This window comes from Orcinus orca, chromosome 16, assembly GCF_937001465.1.
Source record: "Orcinus orca chromosome 16, mOrcOrc1.1, whole genome shotgun sequence".
Classification (NCBI taxonomy): Eukaryota; Metazoa; Chordata; class Mammalia; order Artiodactyla; family Delphinidae; genus Orcinus; species Orcinus orca.
The window spans coordinates 30,595,670-30,616,526 of NC_064574.1; the positions used below are offsets into that span (position 1 = coordinate 30,595,670).

The 20,857-nt window shown below is 43.4% G+C and overlaps 1 protein-coding gene across 7 annotated transcripts in view; it reads right to left on the reverse strand.

Annotated features, from left to right (window-relative positions):
* Positions 1 to 20,857, reverse strand: part of DNAAF9 (dynein axonemal assembly factor 9) — a 153,897-nt gene that overhangs the window by 58,948 nt on the left and 74,092 nt on the right. For 2 of the 7 annotated variants that reach the window (XM_033415829.2, XM_004285304.3), the window contains exons 11-20: positions 18,823 to 18,904; positions 17,823 to 17,859; positions 11,841 to 11,928; positions 10,620 to 10,696; positions 8,619 to 8,663; positions 8,206 to 8,251; positions 4,580 to 4,691; positions 3,480 to 3,550; positions 2,501 to 2,551; positions 1,678 to 1,765 (exon numbers count right to left, since the gene is read on the reverse strand). In XM_033415829.2, the coding sequence (XP_033271720.1) occupies positions 1,678 to 1,765; positions 2,501 to 2,551; positions 3,480 to 3,550; positions 4,580 to 4,691; positions 8,206 to 8,251; positions 8,619 to 8,663; positions 10,620 to 10,696; positions 11,841 to 11,928; positions 17,823 to 17,859; positions 18,823 to 18,904 (697 nt within the window). The remainder of the gene's footprint in view (positions 1 to 1,677; positions 1,766 to 2,500; positions 2,552 to 3,479; positions 3,551 to 4,579; positions 4,692 to 8,205; positions 8,252 to 8,618; positions 8,664 to 10,619; positions 10,697 to 11,840; positions 11,929 to 17,822; positions 17,860 to 18,822; positions 18,905 to 20,857) is intronic. The other 5 variants (XM_049698758.1, XM_033415832.2, XM_033415831.2 and 2 more) reach the window with 3 other exon arrangements.

The window sequence follows — 20,857 nt, forward strand, 5'->3', positions numbered from 1 at the left end:
GGCTTATCTAACAGGGAAAGAATAGGACTCATAAGAAAATGTTATTTTGAAGAAACCAAAAAGGAGCATGGAATGAATCCCCAGGAAATCCATGTAAGACCAACACAGTTCTTGAGAATTCTACATCAGCAGAAACACTGCCAGCTTGGACTGAAAGGGATAGAGAGAATAGAAAAATGAAAGGAGACTGTTGGACCCCCAAAATTCTAGCGGCAAGAAGCAGGCTGATAAAACTAGTCAGCTACAAAGTGCCACCTTCATGAAAAGGAAGGACGACAGAGGTATAGCCACAGACCAGAGGGCAGAGTCATGAGCCTAGAGGGCAAAACTAAGAGTTTAGAGGGTAGAACCAAGAGCCCAGGGGGCAGAACTAAGGGCCATGGAGGACTATTCCTAGGCCTTGAAACCTAATCTAGGAACTGGAGTTTGTCTAGCTGAATTTCAAAGCTGCCTTGGGGTTGGGACTCCTTTTTACCTTTCAATTTCCCCCCTTTTTAATATGAATGTCTATAACTGTTATCCTATGCCAGTCCTACATTGTATGTTGTGAGGGCAGGGGCAGATAACTTGCCTCTAATTTCACAGGGCTACAGATGGAAAGGAATTGTGTTCCGGACCTGTACTTTATGAATTAGCTCCAGAGCCTCACGTACAGCTGATTTAAATAATCTTGATGATGAGATTATGGATTTTTCAGTTGGTGAGATTTAAGACTGAATTGTTACCATAATGGAATGAGGCTTGTGGGTAGGGGTGATTATATCTTGCATGTGAGAATCGTGGGGCCCAGAGGGCACACTGTGATAGGCAGAAATTTAAAACAGCCCCCATGATCTTCATCCTCTTAGGTTACTCCTGTATTCATGTAACATTATATGGCAAAAGGGAGATTATCTGATTGGGCCTCCTCTAATCACATGAGCCCTTTATAAGCAGACTTTTCTCTGCCTGGTAGAGGAGGAGTTCAGAGAGATTCAAAGTGTGAAAGAGATTCAACACAATTAAGGTTCTTTGTTGCTGAGATGGAGGGGGTCACAGGGCAAGGACTCCTGGGAGGAGGAGTTAAGAGTGGTCCCAGTTGATAGCCAGCAATGAAAGAGGCCCCTCAGTCCTACAGTCTGAAGGAAATGCACTCTGCAAACAACCTGGATGAGCTTGGGAGCAGGTTCTTTCCCAGAGCCTCCAGATATAAGCCTGGTTAATGCCCTGACTTCAGTCTTACGAAACCCTAAACATGAATCCAGCAAAGCCTTCCTGGACTTCTGACCACAGAACTGTGAGAAAATAAATGCATGTTGTTTTAAGCTACCGAATTTGTGGTAATTTGCTACACAGCAGTAAAAAACTAACCCAGGTTTTGTTTTGGCCCAACAGAACCTATTTCTGGACATGTTGCTGCTCTAGCCCATTCTAAGAGCAATCCTCAGGCAGCAGCAAGAGGACCAGGTGCAGTTCTGGCACCAGTCCTTTCTAGCACAAGTTTCCTCATCTGGAAAATGGACAGATCAAAAGAGAAAGCTTTTGTAAGTAAGAAAGAAAGTAAGTAAGTAAGAAAACACTTCTACACCAACAAGTTTTTTCAGATATCAGATGTATTATTAATTACAACACTCATGTTGAAACCTGTGAAAGAGGTACCCAGACAGAGTCAAAAACAGAAATGTCAGAGCCGCTCACCTTCCTCAGGCCAAGACTGTTGATTACTAGAATAAAGATACGCCCCTTCTCCTCTAGTTAGAAAAGTGCCCAGGAAACACTCATCTCCCTTTAAAAAACAAACACAAAGAGCAGGTGATTTACAGCATAAACATTCAGAGAATCAAAAGTCCTGCCCAAGTTAGTCCATCTACAGAGGCTGCTAAGTCAGCCTCAGATTTACCCAGCTTCTTTCATGGCCTTTGGCACTGCTTGGCTCTTTGCCATGTTACTGGTATTCGTGACTCGTGCTGAGAAAAAGAATGTTAAGGTCCTCTCTGAGTCTAGGCACCATGGTCTACAATGCTTGTTCATGTTCCCGTAGATTTATATCCTCTGATAAAAGAGGCAGCTTCTCCTTGGCCTAAAGCCTTGACCTCTTAGCTCTACATGTCTAGGCCAATTTGAGATCTGCATGTATGTAATTTATTTATGCCACACCACGTGGCATGTGGGATCTTAGTTCCCCGACCAGGGATTGAACCCGCATCCCCTTCACTGGAAGCGGGAAGTCTTAACCACTGGACAGCTAGGCAAGTCCCTGAGATCTGCTTTTAAAAGTACTGGGAGATTTGGAAAAAACACCTAAAGGTTTAAGTGGCAGAAAGAATCCCTCTAGTTTGTACCTCATACATGGTTATTTCTAGAGCTCTACTGGGAAGGGGAAGAATACAAAAAGGAATTGAGACAAGAAGGTACAGAACATTTAGATTAGCAGTAAGAGGAAATATTTTAAGTTGTTTTATAAACTGTTTACATTTCATTTTGATATGATGTTAACATTAAGAATAAGAAGGCTGCTTACCATAACCGATTGCTGGGTTTTCTCAGAAAATTTTACTTCTATATCTTCTACCTGTGTCCAAAAGGAGTGCAGATTTTCAGTTTACTACTTCAAAGGCAAAACTCTGCTAGGTCTCCCTTGTGTTCACATATTTCTAAGAGAGCAGTCCCTCCACCAAATCCAGTGTTCTCAGGCCCTGATGGCTGGCAGAGCTGGCTGCTGGTCACAAAGCTCAGAGCACCAGGCCATGATGGGCTCTCTCATGGGGACCTAAAGTCCAGCTAAATGAGCCTACGATATGTGGAGAGGATATGTTAGTCTCCACTTACATTTCACTTCGGAGAAAACTATTTTTAGGGGTGAAGGAAAGAGAACATTTTAAAGTATTTTGAATGTGTTCTCATTTAAACATGTTCACATTAGAGGATGACTCTTGCTCTCCTCTATTCATGTCAGGATTGTAGAAAGAGAATATAAACAGATTCTGAAATAGGTACTCAGACCATTACTAGACTCACTGCTGTCATATTTTCTGTGTCCCAAGGCACCAGAGTTTCAGATCAAGTCCCACAGATGAAGATGGGACGATTCCACATGTAGAGACGTGGTTGTAAAAATTCAGCAGCAACTATTCTGACCAGAAAAGGGAGCACATGATCCACTTCTCACTTTCCCTGTGACCTTGGACAGGTTGGTCAATTTCTAAACCTCAGTCTCCTCATCTGTAAAATGAGGGTGTTAATTTTTCCCTTTCACAATTTAACAGGACCCAGATAACTGAGTTCCTTTCTTTTGGAACTTTTCCAAGATTATAAGAAAGTTAAAGAAACTAGATTCGTCTGTATAAAGAAAAAGAGCAGAGATAAAAACTTCTATTCCTGAAAAGTGGCTAGGTAAGGATCTGACATCCCACCAGGACCCAATGAAGAGGCTCTTTCTTAAACGTTCTCCTCAGTTTCTCCACGTTTATGTCCACTTTCACCTGATGAATGACACTAACCAGCCAGGAGCAGAATCTGGGTATGGCAGCTGTCAGGATTATGAAGCTGGTTTCTGTGGTAACAGTGCCATCTGCAGGAAGACCATAGATATGCCGGTTACTGCCCACCACCAGAGCCCACCTTGCAGGCCCCAGACTGCTTCCCCTTCTCAGGAGTGAGGGCTCCTCTTATTAGTATACAGAGTCTGAGGCCTTCAGAAAATGAAAACTTCCTCATTTGGGTACAGGGAGTCTAATGAGGGGATGGAGAAAGGCTTCCCCATGTGATTAACTTTGTTCTTTTTACACCAAATAGAAATACATATTTAAATAAAGAGTCCATTTTATCTACACTTTTAATTTTTGTCAAGGTAGTACAGATGTACATATTAAAAACCAAACAAAACATTATCAAGCTCATCCTACTAGCACTGGATATTATCATTCTCTAGAATTTTTTGCTAACATAATGGGTAAAAAAAAAATTATTTTTGCTAACATAATTTGCTAATTATTATTTCAAATTGCTTTTTTCCTGACTACTAGTAAGGCTGTACATATTCATATATATATATACACATATACATACAGTGGACCCTTGAACAATGTGAGGGCTAGGGGTACTGATCCTCTGCACAGTTGAAAATCCATGTGTAACTTTACAGTCAGCCCTCTGTATCCACAGTTCCACATCCACGGATTCAACCAACCATGGAACATGTAGTTCTGTAGTATGTACTTACTGAAAAAAATTTGTGTATACGTGGACCTGTGTAGTTTAAACCTGTGTTCAGGGGTCAATTATGTGTGTCTGTGTATGTATAAACATTAAAATATATATATTTTTAAAATATTAAAATTTTTTTTTTGTTTTCCACTCTGGTAAACTGCCTGCTCATATTTTTTGCCCATTTACCACGGGGTAGCTTGTCTTTTTCTTATCAATTTATAAAAGCTCTTCATAAATTAGGAAATATACCCTTTGTTTATTTTAAGTATTCTCATCTTTTCACCAGTTTATTGCTGGTCTTTTGATTTAGTTTATGGTTTATTTTGCCAAAAATATATATATACATATAAACAAGTTCAAGTTTTGCTTTCCAAAGATGACATACACTTACCCTTTTCTTTAACCAAGATCTGAGATGTCAAAAATGATTCTGAGAAGACCACAGATCCTAAGCACCCACTTCCTCCCAGCAAGTCAGGAATGTCATAGATGGTCATACAAGCCTGTATCAAATAAGAAACCAGAGCTAGTCCAATTGTCAGTCCTAAACATACAGGGAAAAATCCGTAAGAAACAGACCACAAAATACTAAGGCACATGGCAAAAGAATACTGGAGAATTTCTAAGGAAAACTCAAGTATATCTTGAAATACATCTCAAACTGGGAGAGGACTTCAGGATCACCCAGGCTTTTGCTCCTTGGTCAGAGGCAGACTTGGGCTAGATGAAGAATATCTTTAAGTTTCTGTAAATTCCCTCAAATTGCTTATCCTCCCTAAATAGCAATGCAACAGCCTTCCTTCTTAATCATGACCAGTGTCACATCCCAGTGTGTCTACATGTTCATCCACTCCTTCTTTGGTTTGGGCTCGAGTTCTGAACAAATCTGGAAAGGGGGATACATGTCTTCATGGATATTTCTGGATACCTGTCAAAACATGCAAATGCTCCTTTCAGTACCAAAAAATTAAAAGAAAGCTGTTCGAGCTTTAATGGCCAAGACAAATAAAAATAGAGGCTTCAGCAGGCCAGAAAAAAACTAGAGCAACTCAGAGAAAGCTCCTGAATGGCTGGTAAGAAGGCTATAATTTAGTTAAAAACCACTGAAAATGACATAATTCTGAGATGAATGTAGCAGAGGAAATGCAGAAATTGGTACAAGCCAGAGTTAGAGTTTGAGATGACCGTGAAGATCTGGTGAAGGACATAGGATAAGCTGCACGATGAGCACTTCCTGGCCTTCCTGGCCTGACGATGCTGAATGGCCAGGTACAGAGCTCCTAAAGCCAGAGCTCATTTTCACACCTTGTTGTCCTCATATGGGATCCCTGCTCTATCCTCAGTACAGAGACAAAAGACCTAGGCCTCTTGAAGGGACTGTTAGATTCTCAAATAGATGGCAGGGGACTTCCCTGGTGGTGCAGTGGTTAAGAATCTGCCTGCAAATGCAGGGGACACGGGTTCGAGCCCTCGTCTGGGAAGATCCCACATGCCGCGGAGCAACTAAGCCCATGTGTCACAACTACTGAAGCCTGTGCGCCTACAGCCTGAGCTCTGCAACAAGAGAAGCCACTGCAATGAGAAGCCCGTGCAGCACCACGATGAAGAGTAGCCCCTGCTCTTCGCAACTAGAGAAAGCCCGCGCAGCAATGAAGACCCAACGCAGCCAAAAATAAATAAATAAAAAATAAATAAATTTATAAAGAAGAAAACAAAAAGATGGCAGAAGAGTTGAAAGGAAAAAAACCATAGTTAAAGTCCTTAATCATCCATGTCGTTGTGATAAAGGAATGTACAAAGTGACAGACAGGCTTTATATTTCAGTTAACTTGCTCATTAGGCATGACAACTGGAAGGTTTATCTAAATTTGTTTCAAAGAATTTTTAGTATCTGAAGACACAGAACCTTCCTGGGCTACATGGTTCCTCTTAAGTGACAATGATAGTTAGGTTCCCAAATCAATTAGGAAGACAAATCCTGTGGTTTCCTAATCCCCCACTTCCCTATTTGGCCTCTGGTGTTGAGGAAGGGGAGAGAGGACATTAAAAAGAATACATGTAGTATTTTTTAGACACTTGCTATGTACTTCCCACATGTGGCATGGGGAGAGAAAAAATATGAAGCATCGTTCCTATCTTCAGGAAACCTATAAAGTATAGCTGGAGAGATAAGAGCATTCTTACATAGAAGTCATCATGTGACACATTACTATAGAATTACTCCCTAATTTATGTAATTTATTCCCTAATTATGTATTCCTATAGGAATACAGTACTTGTAGGGAGAAATCAGTAGGGTAGGCTTGGAGGAGGAGACAGAACTTCATCTTTGCCTGGAAGGGAGGATAGGATTTGGACAGAAAGCACCAACATCCTATCTTTCCTTTCCTATTTCATTAGCTGCTGCTGAATGTGTACTTAACACAGTAGTATGATTCTGCTGGACTGCTAATCACCTACTCCAGTGCAAAGCATCTTCCAGAGCACTGCACGAGAGTCTAAGAAGAGAAGTCAGGGAAACTAAAGTCCAGCAAGGAGACAAAGTATTATTACCTAAATATCAGAAAGTATTTCCCAGTGTCTTAATAATGTCACAAAAAAGTCTCCATTAGCTCTAAAAGAACATCACCACAAAATACTGACAGAGACAGGGAGCAGGTATGTTATATACACAGAAACTACTCACAACCTTAAAAAATTACCCATGTTGTATCACTCTCTGTAGATGAGATAACACTATGCTTGTCCCCTGGTGATGGCAGTGGGCATGCATTTGCACCAAGTCATCCACATCTGCCCACCCACTTCCCTATGACCAAAAGCTCACTGAAATTAAGGTTTAGGCAGTAGCCACAGAATGGACTGAAGGTACAACTTGTACCCATATATACTACAACCAGAATCTTGGCTGGATGTCCACCATCCTCTTATGCATTGCTTGCCAATTTTCTTCATATCAGGATACACGGGTAAACAGAGGATTTGGATGTGGCTGGGAGCAACTGGTTTAGAAACCCTGGCTCCCCAAGACCATGCCAGCTCACCTCAGGGACCAATATTTCTGCATCTCTACACCCATTCCCTTGGCCCATTAGTTCTGCCTTCAGCACATAGGTCAGAAAGCTCTGTTCTCACTACCCCACTTCACAGGAGCCTCAGGCCCAGTTTTTTTTTTTTTTAACGTTAGTTTGTTTTTATTTTCATAAGCGCCTGTTAAATAAGGGCATAAGGACTTCCCCTGGTGGGGCAGTGGTTAAGAATCTGCCTGCCAATGCAGGGGACACGGGTTCAAGCCCTGGTCCAGGAAGATCCCACATGCTGCGGAGCAACTAAGCCCGTGTAACTACTGAGTCTATGCTCTAGAGCCCACGAGCCACAACTATTGAGCCCACGCGCCACAACTACTGAAGCCAGCGTGCCTAGAGCCTGTGCTCCACAACAAGAGAAGCCACTGCAATGAGAAGCCCGTGCACCGCAACGAAGAGTAGCCCTCGCTCGCCCCAACTAGAGAAAGCTCGCGGGCAGCAACGAAGACCCAATGCAGCCATAAATAAATAAATTAATTAATTAATTTTTTTTAAAAAAAGGGCATCAACACAGGCCTTGGAACACAGAGAAGCCACTGAAAACTTGGTCTGTGTTGAGGTAGGCTTGTCATCAGCTCCCATTTCCATGTGAGGTCAGAGAAACCTCAGCCACTTGGAGGAAGCCTTCCTAATCTCAGGAAGAGGTGTCTACCACCCCCACACCCTCACCCCCCCCTTCCCCAGCTAAGACTCTGCACCCAAGGGGCACCTAGACATGGGAGTGTGGATGTGGTAAGCCTTGTACAGCTGCTGGACACCCTCAGAAAGCACAGGCTCACCACCACTGCAGCTGGAACAGTCCTGAAAGTAGACTAGTTTTCTCAGGTAAGGGGTGGGCTGCCTAAGACTCCCACCCACTCCTACCTCACCCCTTGTAGATGGTCCTCTACAGGCCATTCCCTGCCAGCTGACCTGTAACAGCTCTGCTTACCGTCTTCACAAAGTATAAGCTATCTTCACTGTCCAGAGGCACAATTCTACAAGAGGAAATTGATGGGAGAGACATATATTAAATTTACAGTGTTCTCTTTTTTTCAACTTGGAAGCAACTCACACTCAGATCTCTCTCAGGGATTTTCAAAACACTGGGTTGCATGTATGCAGAATTCCACTTGGAGGGAACTAGGTTCAGCCCCCAACCCACCCTAGTCTTTCAGTGGAAAGCATTCAGGGCAAAGGGCCTCAGCTGAGCACAGCCACCTCCAAGCCCAGCCCTGGAGTGATGCCACTGCCAGGTGTAGAAGGGTGAAAAGATCATCCATGCCAGCAGTTACAAGGTAGTTGCTCTTCATTTTGCTCCTAAAACTTGCCCCCAGTGAGGACACACCATAAACATATACTTACCTTCCCTGATTATTCACAGCATGTATATGAAAAGCCATCTTGGAGCTGTAGACCCAAAACAAAATAAAACAAAAGTCAGTCTGCTTTTGTGACCACTGTGTTGGCATCCTCCCCAGACACCTGCCACTGCAATGCACCTGTGCTGGGCTCTCACAGCCACCAGTGAGGTGTGTGTCGTCCTTACCTGCCTTAGGGTATCATGCCATCAGCAAACATGGGGTCAGTGTCTGACTCCAGTCACGGCCCTGCCTCTGTGCAGATTCTCAGGGCTATCTTGACTCTTGGACAGAGCAGGAGAGAACTATGTGATTGCCATCCATGGCAGATTGAGAGTAAACCTCTACTTGCCCCAGGCCTCTGGCCCACAGCTTGACATATTCTCCTGCTCCTCCTCCTCTTCACCACCTTTGAAGTCAAGCTGCCAGCCCTGCTCGGAGTCAGACTGCTACCCACAGTCAACTGCTATGTAATAATGGGCATGGTCAGGCCTTCAGAACTGAGGAATAACCAGAAAACCCTTTTGGCATCAACTCTTTTTGTAAAAGAAAGTTTCTAAATTGAATTAAATTTAATTTTTTTGCCTTAACAAGTACTAGTCAGTCATATGCTAACTTCCCGTGTCCCTCTTGGGAGAAGATTTGCTAATTTGGTGCAGTTTGAGGGAAGTGACCATGTGAAGAGAAGGAAGTGGGGCTCTTGGGTGGAGGGCTGGCCCTGGAAGACTCTCCTCCTATTGCCTGGAATGTATTCTCTCCTTGTTCTTTCCTCCAGCCAGGGTGGTACACCCCATGCACAGGAGGCCATGGGATTGAGAGTGTGGCCTGCCCTAGAAAGGCAGAGTGGGCTAGGCAAGGCCCCGAGGACAGGAGGAATGGAATGACTTTGTCAGCCATGCCGATGATAAGAGAGGAGAACCCACTGAGACAGCAGCTCCCATTCACTTGCCCAATCACTCTACAGGGCAGGAAGATGATGAAACAGATGCACAGAGAGCTCCCTATCTTGCCCAAGGTCACACAGCTGGAAAGCAAAGAAGCTTCCTTAAACTCAGGTCTGCCAGGAACAGACAGTTCAGGTCAGCACACAGCCTTAAGGGACCAAATTTCCTCTAGCCCTCCCCTCTCGTGGTCAGAGCTACAAGATTCAGAAGACCCAGAAGAAAGGAAAAGAAACCTGAAGCAAGCCTACAGCTTTGCACCAAAGAGTTCTGGTTCTTTCCTACACTCCTGGAGCTATAGCAATAGAATTCTTCTTGTTAGATCATTAACTAACTTAGTTTTCCAAATGTTCCTTCTCACTACCCAGGGCTGCAGATGTAAGAAAATGTGGGGTATGGAACTGAGGTACCACAGGGCACATCCCAGAAGTGTCCTTAAAGAAACTCTCTGATATTGGTGTCTTTTGTCTCCTTCACAAAAAAGTACACCAAGTTGTCCTCATATAGGACAGAAGCTTGAGTGGACTGGGTTCAAGAAGGTTTAGCTATGGACAAAGACTACACAGAGATCCACTGTGATATGCCAGGACATGTGTGATGGGAAGACTGCCAGGAAGCCAAATTCCCAGACCTTCTAGACCCTGAGACATGGCCAGGCTCAGGGGTTTCTACCATCTGAGAGGCAGATGAGGCTCAGGGCAACTCTCTTCTAAGCAGTGACCATCTTCATGTGCCCAGGGCCCCTAATCCTAACAAACCTCACCACTCATGTCCCCAGCTTCATCTTTCTAACCTCTGAACCCAGGTCTGTCAGTTCTAATACTGATCTGCTTCCCATTCCAGCCTCAGGCAGTGTGTCTGACTCTCAAACAGTTCCTCCATCCTTGGCTCCTTGGCCTCTCAAATAAAACCCTGATCATGAATGACTCTCCTTCACATATCTTATTGATTTACTGGAACATTTCTCAAAGGGGAGACAGAATATCAAATACAAAGGAGAAAAGGGTTTTTAAAACACAAACATTAAAGAAAAGCTTTTATAGACAATATCAGTTATTGCTTACTGTAGGGCTGCCTTAAACTGCATCAACTCAAAGGAATTTAACCCAGATCCAAAGGTCTGCTCAGCTACCTCCTTGGCCTGTAAAATCAGTAACAAAACAGAGACAATTAGCTTTCACAGCAGGAAAGAATACACTTAGAAGGGCCCTTCTCACATATGGCCAGGAGAACACTTCCCATCCCCTCTAAGTGACTACTTTGTATACATCAATAGATTAAAGTGAAAACATCTTGTTAGGGGAAACAGGAGCCTGCTTTCTTTGGTCTGGGTTCACATGAAAACACTTCATTCAGGCAGGTGGGCACTGGAACCTGACCTGGTGACCTGTAACCAGCTGGGACGGTGCCATTGTGAGGCCTGGAAAAGTGCTTTCTCCTCCCCTCAAGGTATCACTGCCCTCAGTGTTTCTGCCCAGATGCTAAGCACATTCAAATAACTAAAGTTATAAAAAATCAGTTAAAAAACAAAGGTGCAGAACTGATACTGAAGAATAACCTACTGTTTTGCATAAGCTTTCAGCTAAAGGGCTGAGAAATCCCAAGTACAGGGGGAATCAAGTTCAGTGAGGAGGGAAGATGGCAAGGAACTGGTGACAAGGAACTGGTGACTAGGCGATAGTCTCTTTGATATCTACAACACAACCTTTCCAATGTCAAATGTTTTGCTTCAGGAAAGGTCCTATTGGCACTGGGAGGCATCAAGCCAACTCGTTCTCATCTGTCACTGGGTCAGATATAGAATCCAACTCAGCACAGCAGGTTAACCACAAAACAGCAAGGAAGTAAACGGTCAGAGAAAGGGAACACATGTGCCTGTCTAGGAAAGACAAGTTAGAATTTCTAATCTTTAGTTAATTTTTTAAAACACAGAATTATAGGAAATAAAACTATGTAGCTCAAAACCAACTTATCTAACTTTATTAAAATTCACAGAACAATCTATATTTTTCTTTATTTTTTAACTTTTGAAAGACTTTTAAAAAACTGCTAAGTAAAACAATATACTACAGAATGATTTTTTTTTAACACAACCAGATATCTACAAAGAAGTGCTGATTAGCTGTCATTCATAAGACAAGCTCAGCACACTAAAGGCAACTCTTTGGTGCCCAAGTTCACACACAAAATTAAGTACTATAAGGTGTCCAAATTAAAAACAGATCGATAAAAAGTTTCACATTAAAATAACTACTAAGGAAAAATAAATGCGGTATTTAAATTACCTTTGTTAGACTGGAAGTTTTAGCATAACATGCAATGGCAGCCAAAACAGCCTCAATAACAGCAGCATATACCTGTGACAAGAGCCTACTTTAAAAACAAAAAATAAGGGTTAACTACAGCATCACAAGGTTTCATCAAAAGCTGCGTGCACATAAATGACATTCTCTAAGAAACAGATTTTTAAACAGAATGAGAAAAGTATAATAACAGAACTTGTTGATTTCTAGACCTTTTAAAAGCTATATGCCCCGTTCCAATTTTTACTTTGCTCTTGTTAAACCATGATAAGAACCACCTTTTCTTAATTCTGCTCAAAAGACCAACCTTCCCTGTTTGTGATCCAACAGAAGAAAACTATGTAGACTCCCTGACCCTCTACGAGGACCCGAAAGGTATCATGACACAGACTTGCTGCTTTTCCAGGAACCAACCACAGCACACCTTCAAGTCGTCTCCTCCCCAGGCCTGCTAAGGGCTGGCTGCTACTGGAACCTCAGGGTGGGACCCCTCAGGGGGCAAAAGAGATTATCCAATTGAAGAGAAGACTCGCTCCACTTAAATGAAAAAAAATTTTTTTTTAAATTGGGGTATAGTTGCTTTACAATGTTCTGTTAGTTTCTGCTGTACAGTGAAGTGAATCAGCTATACATATACATATATCCCCTCTTTTTTGGATTTCCTTCCCATTTAGGTCACCACAGAGCACTGAGTAGACTTCCCTGTGCTATACAGCAGGTTCTCATTAGTTACCTGTTTTGTTTTGTTTTGTTTTAATTTTATTTATTTATTTTTGACTGTGTTGGGCCTTTGTTGCTGCACACGGGCTTTCTCTAGTTGCGGCGAGTGGGGGCTACTCTTCACTGCAGTGTGCGGGCTTCTCATTGTGGTGGCTTCTCTTGTTGCAGAGCACGGGCTCTAGGTGGGCAGGCTTCAGTAGTTGTGGCACATGGGCTCATTAGTTGTGGCTCGCAAGCTCAGTAGTTGTGGCTCATGGGCTCTAGAGCACAGGCTCAATAGTTGTGGCACATGGGCTTAGTTGCTCTGCGGCATGTGGGATCTTCCTGGACCAGGGCTTGAACCCGTGTCCCCTGCACTGGCAGGCAGATTCTTAACCACTGCGCCACCAGGGAAGCCCTAGTTATCTGTTTTATACATATTAGTGTATATATGTCAATCCCAATCATCCAGTTCATCCCCCACCTTTCCCCACCCCCGCCTTCATGTCCATATGTTTGTTCTCTATGTCTGTGTCTCTTTTTCTGCCTTGCAAACGGGTTCATCTGTACCATTTTTCTAGATTCCACATACACGTGTTAATATATATTTGCTTTTCTCTGAGTTACTTCACTCTGTATGACAGTCTCTAAATGCAAATTAATAGCCGGAGACCACTTTATAAATAGCTCACCTGATCTACAGAATAGAGTATGCTGTTGAGGGGAAGCATCCCCTGCTCCTGCCCAACTTTGTGCTTCCTATCTGACTTCACACTTCCCAAAGACATTATAAGGTTTTTTTCTTGGGACTTCCCTAGTGGCGCAGTGGTTAAGAATCCGCCTGCCAATGCAGGGGACACGGGTTCGAGCCCTGGTCCGGGAAGATCCCACATGCCGCGGAGCAACTAAGCCCGTGGGCCACAACTACTGATGCTGCACTCTAGAGCCTGTGAGCCACAACTACTGAGCCTGCGAGCCACAACTACTGAGCCCGTGTGCCACAACTACTGAAGCCTGACTGCCTAGAGCTCGTGCTCGGCAACAAGAGAAGCCACCACAATGAGAAGCCCACACACCACAGCGAAGAGTAGCCCCTTATCGCCGCAACTATAGAAAGCCAGTGAGCAGCAATGAAGACCCAACACAGCCAAAAATAAATAATAAATAGATTTATTTAAAAAGGAAGGTTTTTTTCTTTGCCAGACAGGGAATGCCATGAAGATTCCTAGAAAATCCAAGTCTGGTTCCCTTTTGGGCAGGGTTTCTCAATCTCTGCATTTTGGGCCAGCTAATTCTTTGTTGAGAGGTCTTCCCTGTGCATTATAGGATGTTGAGAAGCATTCCTGGCCTCTCAGTAGTAACCTCAGTTGTGACAAGCAAAAATGTCTCCAGACACTGCCAAACATCCCTGGGGATGGGGGGTTGGGGAGGGACTGGTGGGAGTAATGTGGTAGAACTGCCCTCGGTTGAGAACCATTGCCTTAGGGGAAGGAGACCCAGAGTCTTATTAGGAAAATTACAGAGAGAAGGGGCTCATCCACAAGGCCTCAAAGGCAAGGGAGGGGTTTGGCAAGTAACTGCCTTATCTAAGAATATGTTTATTTTTAAGCCTGAGAATCTTGTAACAGGTAAAGGAAGGCGAAAGGAGTTTTGTAACAGGGAAGAGCAAATTCTGACTCCACGTTGGTTCTGTTTCTTTTACTTTAACCTTTGCTTTTCATTGCTTTTGTTATTATTATAATCACTATCTATAGCTGTAAGCATACACAATGGCCTGCCACAGGGAACCCTGACCCTCTGCCTGACTGTTAAACTAAAAGGCCTTTGTTCAGCTCACAGAGAGACATCCTGACCCTGCCCACCTGTGAATGGCTGCAGAAAAGAAGAAATTAACACAACCCCTTCCCAGTGCAGGAGATATTCTGCAAGACAAACGGCCTTTTTACTTTACTGCTTCACCACCTCTCCCTCTCTGATTCTATAAAAGAAACTGGCATCCAAACCCCGGTAAGATGGTTATTTGGCCACCTTCTTGGTCTGCCGAATAAAGTCTCTACTCCTTGCCTCAACACCTCGTCTCCCGATTTATTGGCCTGTTGTGTGGCGAGCAGAGCAAGCTTGGACTCGTCAACAGTTTGATAGCAGGAAGAACACAGAAATGATCTGGTCTAACACTCTCATCTTACAGAAGAAACAAGTAGGGCCTGTAGAGGAACTCAGGTCTGCTCTCAGCCTGGTGCCTTTCCACTGTGCCACATCACACTGCCAACATCTTCAATTTCAATTTCCTCCTTGGCTCTCACACCACACCTCTGCATTGCAGGTAAGAGATTTGAATAAGGTAGAAGAAAAAGAGAAACAACACATAACAAAATGACAGCTCCAAGGTTCAACATATCCTGAAGATTGTTGACCAGGCCATGGCAGAGGGGTATGTCCTGGTAGGTAGGTAAGTGCCCGTCAGGGACACTGCCAAACAGCTTGGCCACTTCCAGGTATGACAAGAATCCTCCACATCTCAACACTAAGGGCAAAGATTTATAGAGGCCAAAGACATATAAAGATATCCTTACTCCCTCCCTCACCCAGCTTAATTCAAACATCACTCAGTACCAACACTGGTTCAGGCCAACCCCCTGCTTGGCCTTGTCCTATACAGACCCTCAAGGCATGAGTTCAGTACAAAGCTATCTGGCTTCTGACTCATAGAAAGGCCTGGACAGGAGGCCTGAGACCCATGATTAGGGAAGGGTCTGCTCTATGCATGGATGGTGCTGCTGTTGCCTTCAGTAGACTCCATTAGGCCCCAATTCCACCAGCCCTGTGACTTAAACAAGTCTCCTGATGTGGGCCCAAGCACCTCTCAACACCAGTCCCTGAAGTAGAGCACCAGTGACTTTGGTTTAAGCAAAATGTCTACGGGTCTAGAATGAGGGTCCAGGGCAATGGCTAAGCACAGCTGGCATGGAAACACAAACAAGTGCAAAGTAAGACTATACATATCCACCAACACGTGAGAATGTGGTTGACTTGCTGCTAACGTAAAGAAAACCCACACACAAAAATTGTATGCACACTACAATTACAGCTACACAAAACCTATATGTATAATTAAAAAAAAACAACAAAAAGATACACATTAAGATACTAATGTGTGGGGCTTCCCTGGTGGTGCAGTGGTTAAGAATCCACCTGCCAATGCAGGGGACACAGGTTTAAACCCTGGTCCGCAGGGGACACGGGTTTGAGCCCTGGTCCAAGAAGGTCCCACATGCCATGGAGCAACTAAGCCCATGTGCCACAACTACTGAAGCCTGCGTGCCTAGAGCCCATGCTCTGCAACAAGAGAAGCCACCGCAATGAGAAGCCCACTCATTGAAGCCCGCTCAAATGAGATTGCCCACTGCAATGAGGAGTAGCTCCCGCTCACCGCAACGAAAGAAAGCCCGTGCTCAGCAACAAAGACTCAACGCAGCAATCAATCAATCAATGTATTAAAAAAAAGAGATACTAACGGGTCGTGTCTAAGAAGAGGAATTATGGTTAATCTTATTTTTTTCCCCTCATTTCTCAAATTTTCAAGTGTGATTATATTACTTTATATTTTTCCAACAGAGCCTTATGGGTTCTACCCTAGAGATTCTGATTCAGTAGTTCTGAGAACTACTATAGCCTGGGAAATGTATCTTTTAAAAAAGATCCTTAAATGATTCTCTGTGGCCTGTCACTGTTAGCCTTTGGGAAGCACAGACCTAACTAGTTTATGCTAGGATATTTAATTAGGTAATAACAGAACTCTATTACCTTCATAATTCTGAAAGAAAATCCCTTTATGGAATTCAGAAATTCCTGCATTATTATGGACTGATTACATCCTCCCAAAATTCATATGGAACCTGTAATCCCCAATGTGACTATATGTGGAGATAGGGCCGGGCCTTTAAAAGGTAATTAAAGTTAAAGGAGGTCATAAAGTGTGGGCTCCTAATCCATAGGATTGGTATCCTTATAAAAGGAAGAGATGCCAGGGACTTCCCTGGTGGTCCAGTGGTTAAGAATCCGTCTTGCAATGCAGGGGACATGGGTTCTATCCCTGGTCGGGGAACTAAAATCCCACATGCCATGGGGCAACTAAGCCCACGTGCCACAATCAGAGAGCCCGTGTGCCACAACTAGAGAGAGAGAAGCCCACATGCCACAACTAGAGAGAAGCCCGTGCACCTCAACGAAAGATCCCATGTGCCAATGCAGCTAAAATATAAATAAATTTTTTTTTTTTTTAAAAAAAGGAAAAGGCACCAGAGATCTTTCTCTCTCTCCATGTAAGCACAACACTAAGAAGGTGGTGGTCTGCAACTCAAGGAGAGAAGCCTCACCAGAAACCAACTCTGCTAGTACCTAGATCTTGGACTTCTAGTCCCCAGAATTGTGAGAAAATAAATTCTGTTGTTTAAGCCACACAGTCTGTGGTAATTTTTTACGGTAGCCCAAGCAGACAAGCATTAATGAGTTTACTTCTTGTCTTTGGTTTCCTGCTATACTGGGGGGTGGGGGGCGGGAGAGAAGTCAACACTAGGCCCTTTCTAGAGAGTTGCATGGCCTGAGTTGAGATCCTAGCTCTGTTCCATAAGTCTCAGTGTCAAATTCAGAGGAAACACCTCTCAGACCAGATGTGGTTTCACACAGGTTCTACCAATGGGTTTCAGGATGTTTTATTTTTTGGAAAGCCCTATTAAAAAATGCACTATATAGAAAATATATTAAGAAGCGTTATGCCACTTAAGTGCATGGGTGTGCAGGCAGGAAGTCTCTGAGTCTGGAGAGAGGAGCAGATGGCAAACCTGGCAGTGTCTCTAGCCTAGACTTCAAGATGAAAGACAGGGGCTGGGACATTCTGGGAGACTACACAGCTCTACTTTACTTACTTATTTTACTTATTTATTTATTTATTTACTTATTTGGCTGCATTGGGTCTTAGGTGCAGCAACGTGGACTCCAGAGAGCACAGCCTCGGTAGTTGTGGTGCGGGCTTATTTGCCCTGCAGCATGTGGGGATCTTAGTTCCACAACCAGGGATAGAACCCACGTCCTCTGCATTAGAAGGTGGATTCTTAACCACTGGGCCACCAGGAACGTCCCTCTGCTCACCTCTTAAGCCAAATGTCCTACCCAATGCTGATCTCAAAAGGAGGTAAATGGGACAATCTCAACATCTGAGTAACTCAATGTGAGAAAGAAAAAAATGTAATAGAAATGAAGACTTACATTTGTTCAGTTTTCTTGGGCAGCTTGTTGTCATCTCCTGTGAAAGAGGACCATGTATTAAGAATGTGACAAGATTACAGGAGATGCAAACACTTTCACAAGGAGGCTATAATTTCTTAATTTGAAGATGTCAAGAACTTTTTTTCTTTTGAGTTAAATACTGTACAAGCACAAACAACAGTGAAACCTAGTTTCTGCCAGTATCCTCCCAGACCATCATCCCTGACACTGACCTTGACAACCAATCAGCATCACCACTAAACACCAGAGAAGACATGTAGAATCTTCATCTCTGGAATGTTTTTGCTTTTATTTTTAAATTTTTAAATTAGGAGGTATAAGTAAGCAGGCTCAGTTCTGCCTCTTTCTTCACCTCCTTAATTATCCAACCCAAGTCATGCTTCTTTCAGAGTTTCCTGGCTTATATAACAATGCTCAGGAGAAAACCTGGTTTCTGATGTACTCTCCTCTGTGGAACAGTGCTGGGACCCTCATTCATTCAAGAGTTCTTCTCTCTGTCTCTTTGGATGTCTGCAGCTTCTGGTTACCCCAGCAAAGAGGATAGCCTCAGTCAGCCTAGCCTTTCTGAATGGCTCCTCAGCATAGAGCACTTGCTCCTGTCAATGTTCCCAGCTTATGGGTACCCTTCTACCATGGCTCTTCCTCACCTTCCTCACTAGAACAACAGGCACCTGGCTGAGTCATCCAAACTCCCATTGCAGCCCGTATCTCCTCCTGCTATCTCCAACTACAGCTGACGCATCTTTGCCTTCCCTCTGATACCAAGCACTTGGTCTCACACATGATTGGACCTAATATATATTGAGCTGATAATTATTCCTCCTGAAATACATTGTGAGAAATGTGTTAGGCACATCAACAAGGAATTACAGGCTACAAAATGAGTTTCTGAGGAAAGTAAATCTCAAGTCCACTTCTAGTTCATGGGAGAAACTTTTCATTAGATAAGTTGATGAGATGACAACTTATATGGACTTACCCAAGTAAGGAACATGAGTAGCTCCAAAAAAGTATGTTCTTGAACAAGCAAGGGGTCCCTTTGGTGAAACACACTGTACTACCTGGATATCAGAAAAAAAAAAAAAGTAAAAAAGGAGCAGGGACTTAAGTGTGTACTGTTAGAGAAACAAAAAGTGTATAGTTAATAGAAATCCATTTTATTTTACCAACAGCTGATTTATTATTTTTTAAACGCATAGGGGAAAAGGTCACCTTTTTTTTTTTTTTTTTTTTTTTGTGGTACGCGGGCCTCTCACTGTTATGGCCTCTCCCGTTGTGGAGCACAGCCTCCGGACGCGCAGGCTCGGCAGCCATGGCTCACGGGCCCAGCCGCTCTGCGGCATGTGGGACCCTCCCGGACCGGGGCACGAACCCATGTCCCCTGCATCAGTGGGGGGACTCTCAACCACTGCGCTACCAGGGAAGCCCAAAAGGTCACCTTTAATTGTTGTTTTTCCAAAGGTATCTTGTGTGTGTTTTATAACTTTGGCTACATTGTGAGGCTGCTGTTGGGTCAGCCCAGGATGCTAAAGAATTAACAACTTAGAAAGAAAAGAAGACAAAATGTGCTTGGGTTTTGACTGTCATTAATGTTTAGTGCAGAACTTTCACAGTTTGGACCTTGGCTGACATGATATGCATATATGGGAAGGCAGCTACAAATTCAGGAAAGGAGGTGATACCCAGGTTCCCACCTTCACTTGTATTTTATCTCTGTACACAGGCCATCCAGAAGAGAAAATAAGTTCTCTAGATTTTTAAATTCTTATTTTTCTTCCCTGCTTAGTTGTTCATTTATACAGATGGAAATGGATGTCCTTTTCTTTTTTGAAAATCCAACAATCTCATCAGGGTTCCTAGGATAGGAGGTACAAAATGCAAAAATGCTACCACAAGAAATAGAGGAAAGGAAATTACCACAGTATCTTATTTTTTTTAAATTAATTAATTAATTAATTTATGGTTGCATTGGGTCTTTGTTGCTGCGCGAGGGCTTTCTCTAGTTGCGGTGAGCGGGGGCTACTCTTTGTGAGGTGTGCAGGTTTCTCATTGCGGTGGCTTCTCTTGTTGCACAGCACTGGCTTTAGGTGTGCAGGCTTCAGTAGTTGTGGCTCACGGGCTCTAGAGCGCAGGCTCAGTAGTTGTGGCGCATGGGCTTAGTTGCTCCGTGGCATGTGGGATCTTCCTGGACCAGGGCTCAAACCCGTGTCCCCTGCATTGTCAGGCAGACTCTCAAGCACTGTGCCATTAGGGAAGCCTAGCACAGTATCTTAAAAACAGCTAAATATGACACAAATATTCATTCCTTCTATTTTACTCCATTAAGGAAGTCACAAGAGAATATATGGCATTTTTCTGTAATCCAAGTTGTAGATTTGAAATAAAAATTTAATTCTGACTAATCTAAACTATACCATAGTGAATATGATCAATACTGCCATGATCCTAAATGAAAAATCATGTATATAATTCTAATTGTTGGTTAATAGGCTTATTTCCTCAAAACATGTTCCTTGGATTTCTAAATTTTCCCTAACTAAAGGTTTTTTTTTAAGGTGCCATGTATTTCAAACCTGCTTCCTTAGATGAGGTCACAAATTTATGTAAGCCTATATAAACATCAAATTTATTGATGTTTAGATGCAACTGACAAGGGATTAATCTCCAAAATATACAAACAGCTCATACAGCTCAATATCAAAAAAACAAACAACACAATCCAAAAATGGGCAGAAGACCTAAATAGACATTTCTTCAAAGAAGACATACAGATGGCCAAAGGGCACATGAAAAGATGCTCAACATCACTAATTATAAGAGAAATGTAAATCAAAACTACAATGAGGTATCATCTCACACTGGTCAGAATGGCATCATCAAAAAGTCTACAGGGGCTTCCCTGGTGGCACAGGGGTTGAGAGTCTGCCTGCTGGGGCACGGGGTGCGGGTTCGTGCCCCGATCTGGGAGGATCCTGCGTGCCGCGGAGCGGCTGGGCCCGTGGGCCGTGGCCGCT